At 49.6% G+C, this 18,266-nt stretch overlaps 1 protein-coding gene across 1 annotated transcript in view; it reads right to left on the reverse strand.

Annotated features, from left to right (window-relative positions):
• The window catches only part of LOC137310106 (DCC-interacting protein 13-beta-like), a 91,025-nt gene that overhangs the window by 38,195 nt on the left and 34,564 nt on the right, over positions 1-18,266 (reverse strand). The window contains exons 6-8 of the mRNA XM_067978065.1: positions 15,715-15,756; positions 8,342-8,400; positions 6,095-6,241 (exon numbers count right to left, since the gene is read on the reverse strand). Of these exons, the coding sequence (XP_067834166.1) occupies positions 6,095-6,241; positions 8,342-8,400; positions 15,715-15,756 (248 nt within the window). The remainder of the gene's footprint in view (positions 1-6,094; positions 6,242-8,341; positions 8,401-15,714; positions 15,757-18,266) is intronic.

Here is an 18,266-nt window from a genome sequence, read left to right on the forward strand (position 1 = left end):
CAGTGGAAGCTACATCATTAAATAAATTTAAAACAGAAATAGACAGTTTCCTAGAAGTAAAGGGAATTAGGGGTTATGGGGAGCGGGCAGGAAATTGGACATGAATTTAGATTTGTGGTTAGGATCAGATCAGCCATGATCTTATTGAATGGCGGAGCAGGCTCGAGGGGCCGATTGGCCTACTCCTGCTCCTATTTCTTATGTTCTTATTAACAGAATAGCTGTTACATTTCCTCTGGTTCCATTCCTCCTAAACACTTCAGGAATCCATACATATAAGGAAGGTTTATTCTAGTAAAAGGTGAATGTAAAGAGGAGTCACAATGATTTTGCCACATTGACAGTACATCTAAAGGTGCGCTTTGGTCTTCACCTACGTGAGCACTGCAGAGGCTCACAGGCCACGTAGATCAAGTTTAAATCCCCGTTCGCACTAATTCCCTTACATCTCCAGCTGCTGATACTAACACATTTTGGTGTTCTGATTTAAGATTTACTCGTTAACAGCAGCCAGTTCCAAACTTCCAGGCCCACAAAATTCAAACAGAACAAACCAGGGCAAATGACTGACTGACTTACCCCGGCTGTGAGGCTGGGCATTGTGGCCCACAGGCAGGTTAAGTAGCCCTTGACTACACTGTTTATCTTAAAACCAGATTATAACTTTTACCCTTTACTTGCTTTGTCTAGATTTCACCAAAATGTACAAAAAGAATGAGTATATTAGCATAATCTGTTTCATATACTTATCTACTAAAAATAAAAGTTTTCTTTGGCTTCCGTTTATATCAAGAGATTTGCCAATTCGAGGATCCTGGATAGTATCACTCTGCCGACAGACATTACTCCATGAGTGAACCAGTTGTGAGCATTGAAGGCTGGTATATGTTGGGTGCCTCACAAGTGGGCTCAGCTGTGTTCAATGTCTCATTAAGTGAGCTTTTTTTGGGTGATGTTAGGCGCATTTTAATTTTTTGTGACCATCATCCCTTTTTGTCAGACCAGCTGGCAGTGGACAACTTGTTTTTCAGTTACTAGTTACTACAGTTTAGATATTGGACAGGTGTAAAAGTTGTGCTTATCGTTCACATCAGCTCTAAGCTTTCAGGTCATGAAAGAAAGTCAGACACAAGGCCTGAAATTCACATTAAGCCAATGTGTTGGGGCCACTGTGAGGGAGCAATGAATGGGTGAGTTTAACTGGACGGTTTGTGGTGAATGGAGCTCTATTCTGAGGTGGATCACATGAAGTGTAATGTTAGATTTTCCTCGCATTTATGAAATCATTCAATGAGTTCAGAGTGTGCTGCTATTTCTTGTAGTTACCAAGGCCGAGTGTAAAAGCATTACTTTTCAGTACTGCAGCCTTGAATATAATTCGCCAATGCTTGCAACAGGCAGAACAGTCACTGCAATAAGTAGTCAATATTTTCTTTATCTATGAATTCATTGGAAGGGGTGTGTTTTATGAATAAATCTTCTTGTGTGGGGTGGGGGTTTAATGAATAGTTATGGTTTTTGTCTTTTTTATATATATTCCACGGTGGGGGGGCCTGACCCGCTGCACGGGGGGGGGGGCCTTGACCCGCTGCACAGGGGGGGGGCCTTGACCCGCTGCACAGGGGGGGGGCCTTGACCCGCTGCACAGGGGGGGGGCCTTGACCCGCTGCACAGGGGGGGGGCCTTGACCCGCTGCACAGGGGGGGGGCCTTGACCCGCTGCACAGGGGGGGGGCCTTGACCCGCTGCACAGGGGGGGGGCCTTGACCCGCTGCACAGGGGGGGGGGCCTTGACCCGCTGCACAGGGGGGGGGGCCTTGACCCGCTGCACAGGGGGGGGGCCTTGACCCGCTGCACAGGGGGGGGGCCTTGACCCGCTGCACAGGGGGGGGGCCTTGACCCGCTGCACAGGGGGGGGGCCTTGACCCGCTGCACAGGGGGGGGGCCTTGACCCGCTGCACAGGGGGGGGGGCCTTGACCCGCTGCACAGGGGGGGGGCCTTGACCCGCTGCACAGGGGGGGGGCCTTGACCCGCTGCACAGGGGGGGGGGCCTTGACCCGCTGCACAGGGGGGGGGGCCTTGACCCGCTGCACAGGGGGGGGGCCTTGACCCGCTGCACAGGGGGGGGGCCTTGACCCGCTGCACAGGGGGGGGGCCTTGACCCGCTGCACAGGGGGGGGGCCTTGACCCGCTGCACAGGGGGGGGGGCCTTGACCCGCTGCACAGGGGGGGGGCCTTGACCCGCTGCACAGGGGGGGGGCCTTGACCCGCTGCACAGGGGGGGGGCCTTGACCCGCTGCACAGGGGGGGGGCCTTGACCCGCTGCACAGGGGGGGGGCCTTGACCCGCTGCACAGGGGGGGGGCCTTGACCCGCTGCACAGGGGGGGGGCCTTGACCCGCTGCACAGGGGGGGGGCCTTGACCCGCTGCACAGGGGGGGGGCCTTGACCCGCTGCACAGGGGGGGGGCCTTGACCCGCTGCACAGGGGGGGGGCCTTGACCCGCTGCACAGGGGGGGGGCCTTGACCCGCTGCACAGGGGGGGGGCCTTGACCCGCTGCACAGGGGGGGGGGCCTTGACCCGCTGCACAGGGGGGGGGGCCTTGACCCGCTGCACAGGGGGGGGGCCTTGACCCGCTGCACAGGGGGGGGGCCTTGACCCGCTGCACAGGGGGGGGGCCTTGACCCGCTGCACAGGGGGGGGGCCTTGACCCGCTGCACAGGGGGGGGGCCTTGACCCGCTGCACAGGGGGGGGGCCTTGACCCGCTGCACAGGGGGGGGGCCTTGACCCGCTGCACAGGGGGGGGGCCTTGACCCGCTGCACAGGGGGGGGGCCTTGACCCGCTGCACAGGGGGGGGGCCTTGACCCGCTGCACAGGGGGGGGGCCTTGACCCGCTGCACAGGGGGGGGGGCCTTGACCCGCTGCACAGGGGGGGGGCCTTGACCCGCTGCACAGGGGGGGGGCCTTGACCCGCTGCACAGGGGGGGGGCCTTGACCCGCTGCACAGGGGGGGGGCCTTGACCCGCTGCACAGGGGGGGGGGCCTTGACCCGCTGCACAGGGGGGGGGCCTTGACCCGCTGCACAGGGGGGGGGCCTTGACCCGCTGCACAGGGGGGGGGCCTTGACCCGCTGCACAGGGGGGGGGCCTTGACCCGCTGCACAGGGGGGGGGCCTTGACCCGCTGCACAGGGGGGGGGGCCTTGACCCGCTGCACAGGGGGGGGGGCCTTGACCCGCTGCACAGGGGGGGGGCCTTGACCCGCTGCACAGGGGGGGGGCCTTGACCCGCTGCACAGGGGGGGGGGCCTTGACCCGCTGCACAGGGGGGGGGCCTTGACCCGCTGCACAGGGGGGGGGCCTTGACCCGCTGCACAGGGGGGGGGCCTTGACCCGCTGCACAGGGGGGGGGCCTTGACCCGCTGCACAGGGGGGGGGCCTTGACCCGCTGCACAGGGGGGGGGCCTTGAGCCGCTGCACAGGGGGGGGGCCTTGAGCCGCTGCACAGGGGGGGGGCCTTGAGCCGCTGCACAGGGGGGGGGGCCTTGAGCCGCTGCACAGGGGGGGGGCCTTGAGCCGCTGCACAGGGGGGGGGCCTTGAGCCGCTGCACAGGGGGGGGGCCTTGAGCCGCTGCACAGGGGGGGGGCCTTGAGCCGCTGCACAGGGGGGGGGCCTTGAGCCGCTGCACAGGGGGGGGGCCTTGAGCCGCTGCACAGGGGGGGGGCCTTGAGCCGCTGCACAGGGGGGGGGCCTTGAGCCGCTGCACAGGGGGGGGGCCTTGAGCCGCTGCACAGGGGGGGGGCCTTGAGCCGCTGCACAGGGGGGGGGCCTTGAGCCGCTGCACAGGGGGGGGGCCTTGACCCGCTGCACAGGGGGGGGGCCTTGACCCGCTGCACAGGGGGGGGGCCTTGACCCGCTGCACAGGGGGGGGGCCTTGACCCGCTGCACAGGGGGGGGGCCTTGACCCGCTGCACAGGGGGGGGGGCCTTGACCCGCTGCACAGGGGGGGGGCCTTGACCCGCTGCACAGGGGGGGGGCCTTGACCCGCTGCACAGGGGGGGGGCCTTGACCCGCTGCACAGGGGGGGGGGCCTTGACCCGCTGCACAGGGGGGGGGCCTTGACCCGCTGCACAGGGGGGGGGCCTTGACCCGCTGCACAGGGGGGGGGCCTTGACCCGCTGCACAGGGGGGGGGCCTTGACCCGCTGCACAGGGGGGGGGCCTTGACCCGCTGCACAGGGGGGGGGCCTTGACCCGCTGCACAGGGGGGGGGCCTTGACCCGCTGCACAGGGGGGGGGCCTTGACCCGCTGCACAGGGGGGGGGGCCTTGACCCGCTGCACAGGGGGGGGGGCCTTGACCCGCTGCACAGGGGGGGGGCCTTGACCCGCTGCACAGGGGGGGGGGCCTTGACCCGCTGCACAGGGGGGGGGCCTTGACCCGCTGCACAGGGGGGGGGGCCTTGACCCGCTGCACAGGGGGGGGGCCTTGACCCGCTGCACAGGGGGGGGGCCTTGACCCGCTGCACAGGGGGGGGGCCTTGACCCGCTGCACAGGGGGGGGGGCCTTGACCCGCTGCACAGGGGGGGGGGCCTTGACCCGCTGCACAGGGGGGGGGGCCTTGACCCGCTGCACAGGGGGGGGGCCTTGACCCGCTGCACAGGGGGGGGGCCTTGACCCGCTGCACAGGGGGGGGGCCTTGACCCGCTGCACAGGGGGGGGGCCTTGACCCGCTGCACAGGGGGGGGGCCTTGACCCGCTGCACAGGGGGGGGGCCTTGACCCGCTGCACAGGGGGGGGGCCTTGACCCGCTGCACAGGGGGGGGGGCCTTGACCCGCTGCACAGGGGGGGGGCCTTGACCCGCTGCACAGGGGGGGGGCCTTGACCCGCTGCACAGGGGGGGGGCCTTGACCCGCTGCACAGGGGGGGGGCCTTGACCCGCTGCACAGGGGGGGGGCCTTGACCCGCTGCACAGGGGGGGGGCCTTGACCCGCTGCACAGGGGGGGGGCCTTGACCCGCTGCACAGGGGGGGGGCCTTGACCCGCTGCACAGGGGGGGGGCCTTGACCCGCTGCACAGGGGGGGGGCCTTGACCCGCTGCACAGGGGGGGGGCCTTGACCCGCTGCACAGGGGGGGGGCCTTGACCCGCTGCACAGGGGGGGGGCCTTGACCCGCTGCACAGGGGGGGGGCCTTGACCCGCTGCACAGGGGGGGGGGCCTTGACCCGCTGCACAGGGGGGGGGCCTTGACCCGCTGCACAGGGGGGGGGGCCTTGACCCGCTGCACAGGGGGGGGGCCTTGACCCGCTGCACAGGGGGGGGGCCTTGACCCGCTGCACAGGGGGGGGGCCTTGACCCGCTGCACAGGGGGGGGGCCTTGACCCGCTGCACAGGGGGGGGGCCATGACCCGCTGCACAGGGGGGGGGCCATGACCCGCTGCACAGGGGGGGGGCCTTGACCCGCTGCACAGATTGGGGGGGGGGCCTTGACCCGCTGCACAGATTGGGGGGGGGGGCCTTGACCCGCTGCACAGATGGGGGGGGGGGGCCTTGACCCGCTGCACAGATGGGGGGGGGGGGGCCTTGACCCGCTGCACCGGGGGGGGGGGGGGGGGGGGGGGGGCTTGACCCAGTTTTAAACACTGTTAACTAGTTGTAAGATTGTGCATATCATTGTACAGATTACCCTGGGACCTGTGCTGCAATGGAACATTATCAGCCTGCCAGCATCTACTGAAGGTACGATTCTTTATTATTTATAATTCTGTGCGCTAGTTTATTATTTTCCTGCCTCTAACGTTCTCAGGACACAGGAATTACAGATGCCTCATCAACACAGAAGAGTACATGGTGGGTTTAATCACTGTATGGATAATAAACTCTGATACTCTGGCTTCACTCTGAAGCGGAGATGCCAATACTTCAGGGTCTCTGATTGTTTGAAATTAGGTTCAGAGTGTAAAGTTCAAAATTCAAATCAGAATCCAGTTCTGGAGCATCCAAGTTGCACGTGAGGTCTATGTTCAGTTGTTCGTTCATTCCCAATTTAGGGACCCAGCAAATATTCCACATGTTGAGCCAACAGATTCACTAACCTGACCCTGTGTGAAGCCAAGCAACGGATCCAGCATCGCCACCCGTTTCCTGTACTGTAACGCGTTTAAGGCACAATAGTACTGTAAGGAAGACTGATGCTGTCTTTTCCTTGCAGCAGCTACTTCTGCTACTGCCTCCGCCTTCAACTGAAAAACAGAAGCAGCAAGAACAAGTTGGGTTATTGTTCCAATAAATGCTTAAAACCTTTTCCTTGCAAGTATACATTGGTAAAACATGAATTACCTACCACGCAAGCCTGACCTTTAAATTAAGTTACCTTACGGATACTGGAGGTTTGCCAGGTTAAGGGGAGGACTGATGCGCCTGTCCTTCAATGACATTCCCCCTTTATATGATGTGACCAGGATATCTATCATTTAAACTAAAGGCAGATAGAAAACATAAGGTTGCAAGAGAAAACCTAGGAAAGAAAATTAATTTAAACTAATAAAAACTTGTTAGATTAATATTAATTACATTTATAATTATAATGAAGTTTTTTTTCCAATGGACAAACCTAGATACACAAAGGATAATGAATTGACTATATGAAGTAACAGTTACTAGAGGTGAGTTCTGTTTATCCCATTCATTTAATATCGTAAACTATCATACACTTTAATTAGTTTAAATGGGGACTTTAAATGCAAAAGGAGCTTTCACACTCCCCATCATAACTAGTTGTCTGGCGGGATAGCTAGTAATAACACTTCTCCATTGCAGCAAGTTTTTTTTAAATATTGGTTTTATGAATGTACGGGGCAGATTACTAAATTTCAATGTGTGTTATTGAGTTATGAAACTAAAAAGTGCTCGAGTTCAGTGACTCCCCAGGAAACCAAGTACTGTTTGACCTGTGAATTTTTATGTGTAATCTTTATTTTGGACATTTCCAAGTTTGCACCCAAATCTGGAAAAAGGTGAAAACTGTATTCCCATATCCACCGTGAGCTCAGGCAACCCGGCCCAGGGATTCTCACCCCCATATCCACCGTGAGCTCAGGCAACCCGGCCCAGGGATTCTCACCTCCATATCCACCCTGAGCTCAGGCCACCCGGCCCAGGTCAGGGATTCTCACCTAGGACCTTCCTGGTCGGTATGGATCAGCCCCTCACTGCCTTAACCACCCAGGAGCCTCGATACACACTCTACTCAACAGCACAAAAATTAACAACATTATTGAGAAATGCTTCTCTCCCTTGTGGAAGTAGCAGCAATGCAAATGATAGATAAATAACTGAATAAAGGGGCTTATAAAAAGCAGTGCAAGAAGAGGAAGCTGCAGTCTGTAGGTTTATACTCTTTAAGAGACAGGCACCCCATGTCATTTTCTCCATCAGATTATCCAATTTATTCAGGAAAATAATAAATGAACCACTGCATCATTTTAAAAATAGAAATTCAGTCGACCACAGTAACTAATTGCTTCAGTTATTAACTAAATTAAGCCTGTTCTTTACATTTACAAAAGCATTTTCAGTTGCAAAATATTTCATATTGCTCCTGGTCAGTGTAGTTGACAGCTTGTCCTCAATATCTCTGCAGTCCCACAGCAGCCCCTTCCCCACTTGTTCTGCTCAAGCTCCCTTCATGTTCAGCTTGCTAACTTGCGCACTCTGGATTTTGTATTCAGGAAAATGCTAACTTTTTGGATTTTCCTAAAGAGAAGGGAAAACATGCAGAAAAACAGATTCTGCCGCAGAATTACGGTAAAAATCTTCAGAGAATTCTGCAGCACAGGAGGCCATTTGGCCCATCACACCAGCTCTCTGATATAGCCATCCCTTTAGTCCCTTTAGCCCCATTCCCCCGCACTTCTCCATAACCTTTTAAACTTCTTTTTCCATTTCCCTTCTAAAAGCTGTTGAGGATTTTACTCCGCTGCTATTTCTAGTAGGACATTCCATTTTCTAACAACTCTCTGCATTAAAATCCATTCCATACCTCTCTCAACATCCTTTGATAATGATCTTAAACTTAGGCCTTCAGGTTACTGACTCACCGACAAGTAGAAACAGTTTTTCCCTTGTTTTAAACAATCCACCAAGATGTTTAACATCTTGTGTTGTGAATTATGTAAAGTTGAGGGGGTAGAAGTTGGTCTTGATGGGTAGTGCAAGCGGACGGTATTGTCTGGGCCGTCCGTTGTACTCCCCACACGATATCCACTTCCATGCGATCTCACCCGTTTAGTATCACCACCCAAGTCACATTTCATCCCCATGGTGTGTAAAACATGGTGTACCTTTTCATTTTCTCTCTTCTTGGGCAGCTTGCTGTATTTTGCCATTGCTGCATCGTGGTCTACAAAAAATAGATACCAGCAATTTAATTCAGACATTGAATGGTTTAAAAAAAGTACAAAACATTGTGAGGATGGAATATTCATGTTTCACCCAATTAATAATCACTTAGTTACAGATTTATTCTGAATTCTTACACAAGAAACTACTTAAACATTGTTCTAACATGATGTGGAGATGCCGGTGATGGACTGGGGTTGACAATTGTAAACAATTTTACAACACCAAGTTATAGTCCAGCAATTTTATTTTAAATTCACAAGCTTTCGGAGATTTTCTCCTTCCTCAGGCAAATGTTTCAAGATCTCCTTGAAGCCTACGCATTTATACATATTGAACAATAATACATGGTGTTTACAGACTGCCCCTGCAACTGCCCGTTGCCAAGGCAATCACCGTGTTCAGACAGAGAGGTGTTACCTGCAGAACCTCCGAATACACATTCAACAAAAAAACAAACAGGGAAAAAAAACAGAGAAAAAAAAACACAGAGAGAGGCAGAAACATCCGGAAGGCAGAGAGAGCCAGCAAATGACCCATTATATTAAAAACAGATAACATTTGTTCGCTGGTGGGGTAACGTGTAGCGTGACATGAACCCAAGATCCCGGTTGAGGCCGTCCTCATGGGTGCGGAACTTGGCTATCAATTGATAGCCAAGTTCCGCACCCATGAGGACGGCCTCAACCGGGATCTTGGGTTCATGTCACGCTACACGTTACCCCACCAGCGAACAAATGTTATCTGTTTTTAATATAATGGGTCATTTGCTGGCTCTCTCTGCCTTCCGGATGTTTCTGCCTCTCTCTGTGTTTTTTTTTCTCTGTTTTTTTTCCCTGTTTGTTTTTTTGTTGAATGTGTATTCGGAGGTTCTGCAGGTAACACCTCTCTGTCTGAACACGGTGATTGCCTTGGCAACGGGCAGTTGCAGGGGCAGTCTGTAAACACCATGTATTATTGTTCAATATGTATAAATGCGTAGGCTTCAAGGAGATCTTGAAACATTTGCCTGAGGAAGGAGAAAATCTCCGAAAGCTTGTGAATTTAAAATAAAATTGCTGGACTATAACTTGGTGTTGTAAAATTGTTTACAATTGTTCTAACAAACACAGAAAAAGCTTAAAACACACAGCAGGTCAGTGAGCATCTGAGAAGAGAACGTTTGAGTCAACATTTCAGGCTTGGACCCTTCAGAACCCAAACCTGAAATGTCATCCGCCTGTTCTCTCCACACTTTTCTGCTTATATTTTAGATTTCCAGCATGTGTGGTATCTTGCATTATATTTGTGACTATTACTAAGTCCTGGCTTTCCCAGGTTATAAAATACCCACCAACGACAGGAAGTGGGTGTGGTGCTCGGAGTGATCGCTGGGTGATGTCATTGGAGCAGTGGGGCTCAGTTCTTTAAGCACAATAAATACTTTCAGAGCTCAGTGGAGGAACCATTAAAATTTCATTTCTGCTATCCTCACCCTGGAACAACTGCACATAAATACTTTCTCTTACAGTAACTTTACCCTTGCAGTGAACAAACCAATGCCAGTTCAGAGATTATAGCAAAGCCTCTTAGATCTACTAATTTTTGGCATCGTTCTATGTACTGGAACTGAAGTATTACCCAGAAGAAATTCAGTCTGACCCCTCACTTAACGAGCTATCCAATGGTCACATTTTGTATCATTACTCAGTAGGTTCACAAACAATTTGTATTTATATAGTGCCTTTAACATAGGAAAAACATCTGGAAGAAGGACCTACATTTATATAGCGACTTTCACGACCTTGATGTAGTCACTGTTATGTAGGAAATGAGGCAGCCAATTTGTGCACAGCAAGGTTTCACACACAGCAATGAGTTGAGGGGTGCAATTAAAAAAATGGATGCCAAGCCAAAGAAGATATTAGATGGAGTGACCAAAAGCTTGGTCAAAGAGGTAGGTTTTAAGGAGGGTCTCAAAGGGGGAAGAGGTGGAGAGGCGAAAGGATTTAGGGAGGGAATTCCAGAGCATGGGGCCTAGTTGTCAGCCGTAGCTCAGTGGTAGCACTCTCACCTCTGTCATCAAGAAGGTCACGGGTTCAAGCCCCACTCCAGAGACTTGAACCCATAATCCAGGTTGGCACTTCAGTGCAGTACTGAAGGAGTGCTGTGCTGTTGGAGGTGCCGTCTTTCCGATGAGATTTTAAAACAAGATCCTGTCTGCGCTCTCAGGTGAACACACAGGATCCCACGGACACTATTTGAAGAGCAGGGAATTCTCCTAGTGTCTTGGCTAACATTTATCTCTCAATTAATACCACCAAAAACAAATTTATCTCATTGCTATTGTGGGAACTAGCTCTGTGCAAACTGGCTGTCCAGATCACAAAAGTGACTTCATTTCATAGTATCATAGTATGTTACAGCACAGAAGGCGGCCATTAATATATTGGTGGCTTTTCTCTGCAATCTTTCAGCGTTAGTTATTGAACAGTGTGGCTACAATGTAAAATTTTACAAAAGAGTACTCGCAGGATGTTCTTTACACAAAGTGGTAAAATTGCCACAATCACCCTTACCCACATAAATGGAGAGTGGAATTTGAGTAGCAGAAGGAACTGTTCAATATATCCTCTGATTAATTACACATTTATTTTACAAAAGGCATCCCAGATAGCTCCAGGCATATTCTGGCTCTCCAGGAATGGAGGAAAGTGCACAAGGATGGGTACAGTTCGCAAAACTCCTACTTACAATATGCTATGAACAAATTGGTACCGAAAAAGGTGCAGAACCCATGACACAAGGCACAGGCAAAATATGGTGTTGCCAGTTCTGTACTCTTGGATGTGCATACATTTTGTGTTTTCTCAAATCCAGATAAATTCTATAAAAGTATCTCTCACCAGACAGGAAATGCCTTCCAGGAATATTATTTTAAAGCTACATATGCATGAGAAAAAGTCTACACACCAAACGCCTCCCCTGCCTTTCCTTCATCTTTAAGGGTCTTGAGGCATGTTCAATGGTCCTGCGATCCGGGGGGGGGGGGGGGGGAATGAAGCCTTGAGGGGAGTGCGGGTCAGAGACTTGGCACTATGGGAAGACGACCTACCTCTGATCACCGCTCCTTTACAGGGTGGCATCGCTGAATTCACACAGCTATTTCTTTAAGGCACTCAATACAAACCATTAAAAGAATATGGAAATTTTATTCCTCACTAGAATCATAGAAAATTACAGCGCACACACACACACACGCACACGCACACGCACACAGCCATTTGATCCATCACACACGTACTGGTGTTTATTTTTGACCTGTCTACTCTAATTCCATTTCTCTTTCCCTATAAAACTCAACATTTTCTTGTTTTTCCAAGAGGGATGAATCATGTTTCCACTTCACTGAAAGGGAGACTAGAATTTAATGTAATCTCTTATCAGTTCACCAGGAGCAGGTTGATAACAGCAATTAACTGAAAGATTATGAACTTGTACACTGAGCCCGAGGTTGGGCTTCAGCCTTATGCTGCAGTTAAAGCTGGAACCTCGGTATCGTTCTCAGATCAGAGCATAACCGTATCAGCCTCTGTTTCTACAGCTGGGACACAGACAAGAAGTGTACGTTTCTGGATCAATCACAAGTAGAGAAATCTACATAGGTCACATCACAAAAAGGTCATGTACAAAAAATGTTCCATTAATTTGAGGTAATGTACAAATATGTGGTAGGGAGGAGGGATAAATAATCTGTTAAAGAAGGGTGGATAAGGGAAATACTTTCAACAAAGCAATTGTAAACAATTTTACAACACCAAGTTATAGTCCAGCAATTTTATTTTAAATTCACAAGCTTTCGGAGGCTTCCTCCTTCGTCAGGTGAACGATGTGAAAATGACGAAGGAGGAAGCCTCCGAAAGCTTGTGAATTTAAAATAAAATTGCTGGACTATAACTTGGTGTTGTAAAATTGTTTACAATTGTCAACCCCAGTCCATCACCGGCATCTCCACATCATTCAACAAAGCAGTTTATAAATGGAACTGTTTTTCTTTTACCTGCTAAGGAAATACCTTTATGAGTGACATTGTCCCACCTGCGGAGACCCAGTATTCTGGGCTGCGTTGCCACTGGAGTTGCTCAGATGCTGTGGTTTGTGGGAGAAACCTGAACACGCCCCACAGCTTGGAGTCGGCATTTCGTACAGGTCTCGAGGATATTGTAAATACTGGATGTGTAATGTTGTACCCTCGGCTGGTACCAGTGTTTTCTGCTTCAGACACCTTCGGATTGGACTGAAGTGTCATCTCCCATAAACCACATCATTATTACAGAAATAGCACATAAAAAAAGAGATGAGGGTCTCGTTAAAAAAAATTATAACCTGGAAACCTTGAGGTGCAAGTGGTACTCTGTATGATTGCTGTTTCTCCAGACAGCTTTCCAGTGTAAATAGATTAGGCACGGCTTTTACAGACGTATTACCAGTGCAATGGATTTTTTACAGCACAGTCTGTTTAACTTGTGTTGTAGACATGGTGCAGTTTAAAAAAATCCAGCAGAGATTTTAAATAGATCTTTCATCACAAATCATTTCTGCCAAAGCAGCAGGGATATTTGTGAAATACAGTGCAGCAATCAGTGGCGAGCAGACCAGCTAATGGACTTTGTGGGATGCTGACATAACATGCACCTCATTGCAGTACTGCAACTGAAATTTTTGAGCAGTTTACATTAAAACCAATAGACTCAGCTACGTATTTATTAAACTCACTGCTTTGTGTGGGCCCAGAATGTTATATATTTCCTTGTTTAAAAGAAAATCGCAGGTTGCCACATTTAGAATCATACAACTGACCAATAAGAGATCCTTGGCACATTCCTATCCAAACATTCACTGAAGAGACCAGTGCTCCAGCAACACAATTCTAATAAGTGCAGAAGAGTTAAGTGCTGGGAAGAGAGGCAATAATTTACTGCACGGCCCCACTTTTCCCATTCTAATAGCTAAAAAGGAATGTCTGTGATGCTGGAAACACATTGTGGGCTTGCTGTTGATGAATAAATTGTGGTAGTTTAGTCGAGGTCAAACTAGAACACTGAACGAAAAGCTGTTTAAGAAATGCAGAGCTGAGAAATTCCCCCTCCCATAGTTACCACATGGAATATTTACAGCTAGAGATTAGTCCTGGCCCATTCTCAGACCTAGACTCAGAGCAGCGGAAACAGCACACGGCAAATGCAAGAGGCCCGAGGATCGCTGGAAATTGGTCCTCAGGCCTCATCTGAATAATTGGGTGAGCTGCCCGGCACTGGCTGCACCTCCACAGGCAGCTCGCTCAAGTGGAGGCATCAATGTCGAACTGCCTGACTTGCTGGCCTCAGGTATGTCCCGGGAGCGAAGGGAATTGGAGCGGGCAACAGAGGAGGGGAGGGGGGGGGGGGGGGGCGGTCATGACACCTGTGGAATCGAGGAACACTCCTGCACCCCCTGACTCGACAGGATGGTGTTTTCAAGAAACAAATTGCAGAAACTCACAATAGTTGGCACTGAAATAGCCTGAGTGGGTCAAGCATTGGGCCCCTTGAATATTTACATAAATATGCCTAAAAATGGGCCCCACAAAGTTAGCCGAGGGACAAACACCAGTGCAGATTGGGCTCACATCACCCCACTGCTAAATTGGTCTGCCTTTCACACCTGAAAAATGAGTGCAATGCACACCTTTTTCTAAACCTTAGTATTTTTATTTTTTTTTAAAACGATATTATATATATATACACACACATATAGGTTTAAATATGTTTAGAAAATTGGGATCCAAAATAAATGCGTAATTTGTGTCAGAATTCTATTCTTTTGGAAGACCAGAGACTTACACAGGCAACAATTTTAATCTATTTTATAATAATCTGGTAAAAGTTTTCTGACCCAGAGCACTGGGTGCTCAGGTCATACTGAAGCATCCCATAAAAATCTGATGGGCTACATAATATTTATACAGAGGGAATCATTTTGCATGTGGAGCCCTTAAAGTGATGAGTTAGTGTCATTGACAATAGGGGTGAGATCAGACAATGTCTTTCACACATTCATCCTAATGACACGTGTGCCCACTGTTGAAGTGAAGGTTTTATTAGCTCTGAACTTTCCTACATTTTACTACAAACAAAAGCAACAAAACTGCCAGGTCCCGCCTCATTGATCTTCATCGGCTCCCGTTCCCCTAATGCCCCAGATTTAAAATTCTTATCAGTGTTTAAATCCCTCTATAGCCTCACACCCTCCCTATCTCTAACCTTTTGCAGCCCTCACAAACTCCCCATTACTCTCACTCCAGCCTCTTGTGCAACCCCCCTTTGGCCCACCATTGGCAACCATGTCTTCAGCTATCTAGGCCCACACTCTGGAATTCCCTCCCTAAACCCCTCTGCCTCTCCACGTTCCTCTGCTCTTTAAGATCCTTCTTAAACCCACCTCTTTGACCAAGATTCTGGTCACCAATCCCAATACCTTTTTCTTTGGCTCAGCATCAACGGAGCCCATAACTGGAACCACAATGTTTTGAAAATGCTATATCTCTCCGATTACACATCCTGGTGACAGAAGGAAAAGTCCCAATCTTACAAAAATTCTTGTCAAGACTACATCAACTAATAATCACAGGGAAGAAATTTGTTTTTTGATCTGAAGTGGGAGTGACTGGGGGGGAAGAATTCCCCCAGCCCGGGACAGTATTAAACATCAGAGAAAGGACAGATAATGCACAAAGCTCACCCTACCTTATTCCACACTCAGTTATATAACTGGATCATTGCAATATTCCTATTTTCTATATGCTACAACCTCATATCTCCAAACAAAAAAAGGTAGATTAGCAATTAAAAACATAAATTCTATTTATGAACTCAGCTCCTGTAGGAATTGGACTGAAAGATAAAACATATTGTACATAGGAACCTTCAGAGCCACGAACAGATTCAATTCCATATTACTTGAGATGGATTAGAGTACAAGTACCAAAGGTGCATGACAACATTATAGAACATGACCTCAACCAGTCCTGAACTAATAGTAAACATGCCACATGTTAGCGAATGCTTCAAATGGCAAAAAACATCATCTTTTCATCCACGGAAGGTTGTTTGAATTCATCTTAAGATGGACAGAATGAGGGTCTCCCCTTCCTGGTGGCTGTGAAGGATTTTGTACGTGAGTGGTGCAGCTTGTGTACATGTGTGATAGAGACAGACCCATTTCCAAAAAAAAAACCATGGCTCAATATGTAAGCAATTAAAAATTAACAACTAGAAATGAAAAAAATTATACATACCATTACTAGCAAGAAGAAACAAATCTTTTAAAGTGCTTACTTCTGCAAATGATAAAAACAGTAATGTTCAGTGTAAGATACTTAAAAAGAAATTTTAAAAATACGCTCAGACAGATACCCATCTATTAAAATAATATTCAACATTCAGTCCTTGACTGACACAAATACTAAGATGCATTAACCAGCTGTATGTTTTGCCTGGTTTAATGCAATCAATAAAATGTTTCCCTTACATAAGACTGTATAAATTAATGGCAATTAATTCCAACAGGTGCAATTCAAAGGGGAGAGAGGAAATCAGTAAACTAAAACAAGGAACCATCAAATTAGTGTTTAATCCATTTTATGGTTAAAGGTAACTGTTTTAGGTTTCTTTTTCCTGATTTGCAAGGTGTAGTCTCACTAAAAGAAATAAAATCCACTTTAACTGCATTCCACTTGCTATCTGTAATGAAGTGATGATCACACACCAATCAGCGATTGCTTTAAAAGGACTCCAACAATGTGAAGGGGCTGAGTTTACCTCAGGAGCGTATCAATAATCCAGGATGCTTTAATGATCTGCTTATTTCAGTTGTATGTGTCAGTTCAGCTTTCATGCTGCATTGTGCAGCGTAACTCCTCCTAGCCAGAGACTCAGTTTACACAGGCACAAAACAGTTGACATTAACCTTTGGTTAAATAATTTAAAAGATACCAATGAGGCATCTCCCTGTCCACCATGTTAGCTTGGTTTATCAAAGGTTATAAAGTTAAGCTGTTGTAATATTAGTAGAAAGCAAAACAATTATTTGTCCATATGTAGCATGGTCACCCTGCAGCTAGAGTTCAGGCAGAGAGGGAGTGGGTGACCACCAGCCAGACTAGGAGGAACAGGCAGGCAGTGCAGGAGTCCCCTGGGAGTGTGGCACTCACAAACTGGTATTCCAGTGTTGAATACCAGTGAGGGTGTTGACACCTCGGGAGAGTGCAGTCAGGAGCAAATCCACAGCACCGTGGGAGACTCAGCTGCACAGGGGGGCAAAAGAAAGTGTAGAAATGCAGTTATAGGGGATTCGATAGTGAGGCTTTTCTGCAACTGCAGACGTGAGTCCCGAATGGTGTGTTGCCTCCCTGGTGCCAGAGAAAAGATCACTGAATGGATGCAGAACCTTCTGTGGGGGGAAAAGGGGAACAGCCAGAAGTCGTGGTCCATGTGGGAACCAATGACATAGAAAGGAAAAGGGTTGAGGTCCTGTAGTCAGAGTTTGAGGAGCAAGGGAGGAAGTTAAAAAGCAGGATCTCAAAGGTGGTAATCTCTGGATTACTCCCAGAGCCACACGATAGTGAGTATAGGAATAGTAGGATAAGATAGGTAAATGTGTGGCTGGAGCAATGGTGCAGAGGGAGGGCTTCAATTCCTGGGGCATTGGAACCAGTTCTGGGGCAGGAGGGATCTGTTCAAGATGGACGGGTTGCATCTCAAGAGAGTTGGGACCAGTGTCCTCACGGGGAGGTTCACTAGTGCTGTGGGGGAGGGTTCAAACTAATTTGGCAGAGGGATGGGCACCAGGATGAAACATTAAAGAGGAGAAACAAGGTGCACAGAGGACTGGGAGGGACAAATATCACTGGAGTAAAGAATAGTTCAGAAATAGGAGAGATCAGACACGGGGCAAATGCAAGGCAATCTAAGATGAGATTGGAGTGCATGTGTGTAAATATACGGAGCGTGGTGAATAAGGCTGGTGAACTGCAGGTTCAAGTCACCACATGGGACTATGATATAGTGGCAATAACAGAGACCTGGCTCAAAAAAGGGGAGGATTGGATACTTAATATTCCTGGCTACAGGGTATTCAGGAAAGATAGGGAAGGAAAGAAAGGAGCGGGGGCAGTATTGATCAAAGAAACTATTATAGCATTGGAAAGGGATGATGTAGTTGAGGGGTCAAAGACAGAATCTATTTGGTTAGAATTAGGGAACAATAGAGGAGCTATTACACTACTGGGTGTATACGATAGGCCACCAAATAGTGGGAAGGAGATAGAGGAGTAAATTTGCCAGCAAATTACAGAAAGATACAAGAACTATAGAGCAGTGATAATGGGGGACTTCAATTATCCCAATATAGACTGGGACATTAATAGTGCAAAGGGCAAAGAGGGGGAGAACTTCCTTGATCAGTGTGTTTCCAGCCCAACAGGGAAGGAAGCTGTGCTGGATCTGGTTCTGGGGAATGCAGTGGGGCAGGTGGAGCATGTTTCAGTGGGGGGAGCATTTGAGGAATAGCGATCATATCATCATCAGGTTTAGAATGCTATGGAAAAGGAACAACGAAGCATAAAAACACTTAACTGGAGGAGGGCTAATTTCAATGAGTTAAATAGGGATCTGACCCAGGTGGATTGGAATCAAGAATTGGTGGGCAAAACAGTAATTGAACAATGGGCGGCCTTCGAAAGGAGATGGTTCGGGTACAGAGTAGACACATTCCCACGAGGGGGTAAGGAAGGGCATCCAAAGCTAGAGCTCCCTGGATGACTGAAGATACAGAAATTAAAATGAAACA

The sequence above is a fragment of the Heptranchias perlo genome, unplaced genomic scaffold (assembly GCF_035084215.1).
Source record: "Heptranchias perlo isolate sHepPer1 unplaced genomic scaffold, sHepPer1.hap1 HAP1_SCAFFOLD_217, whole genome shotgun sequence".
Lineage (NCBI taxonomy): Eukaryota > Metazoa > Chordata > Chondrichthyes > Hexanchiformes > Hexanchidae > Heptranchias > Heptranchias perlo.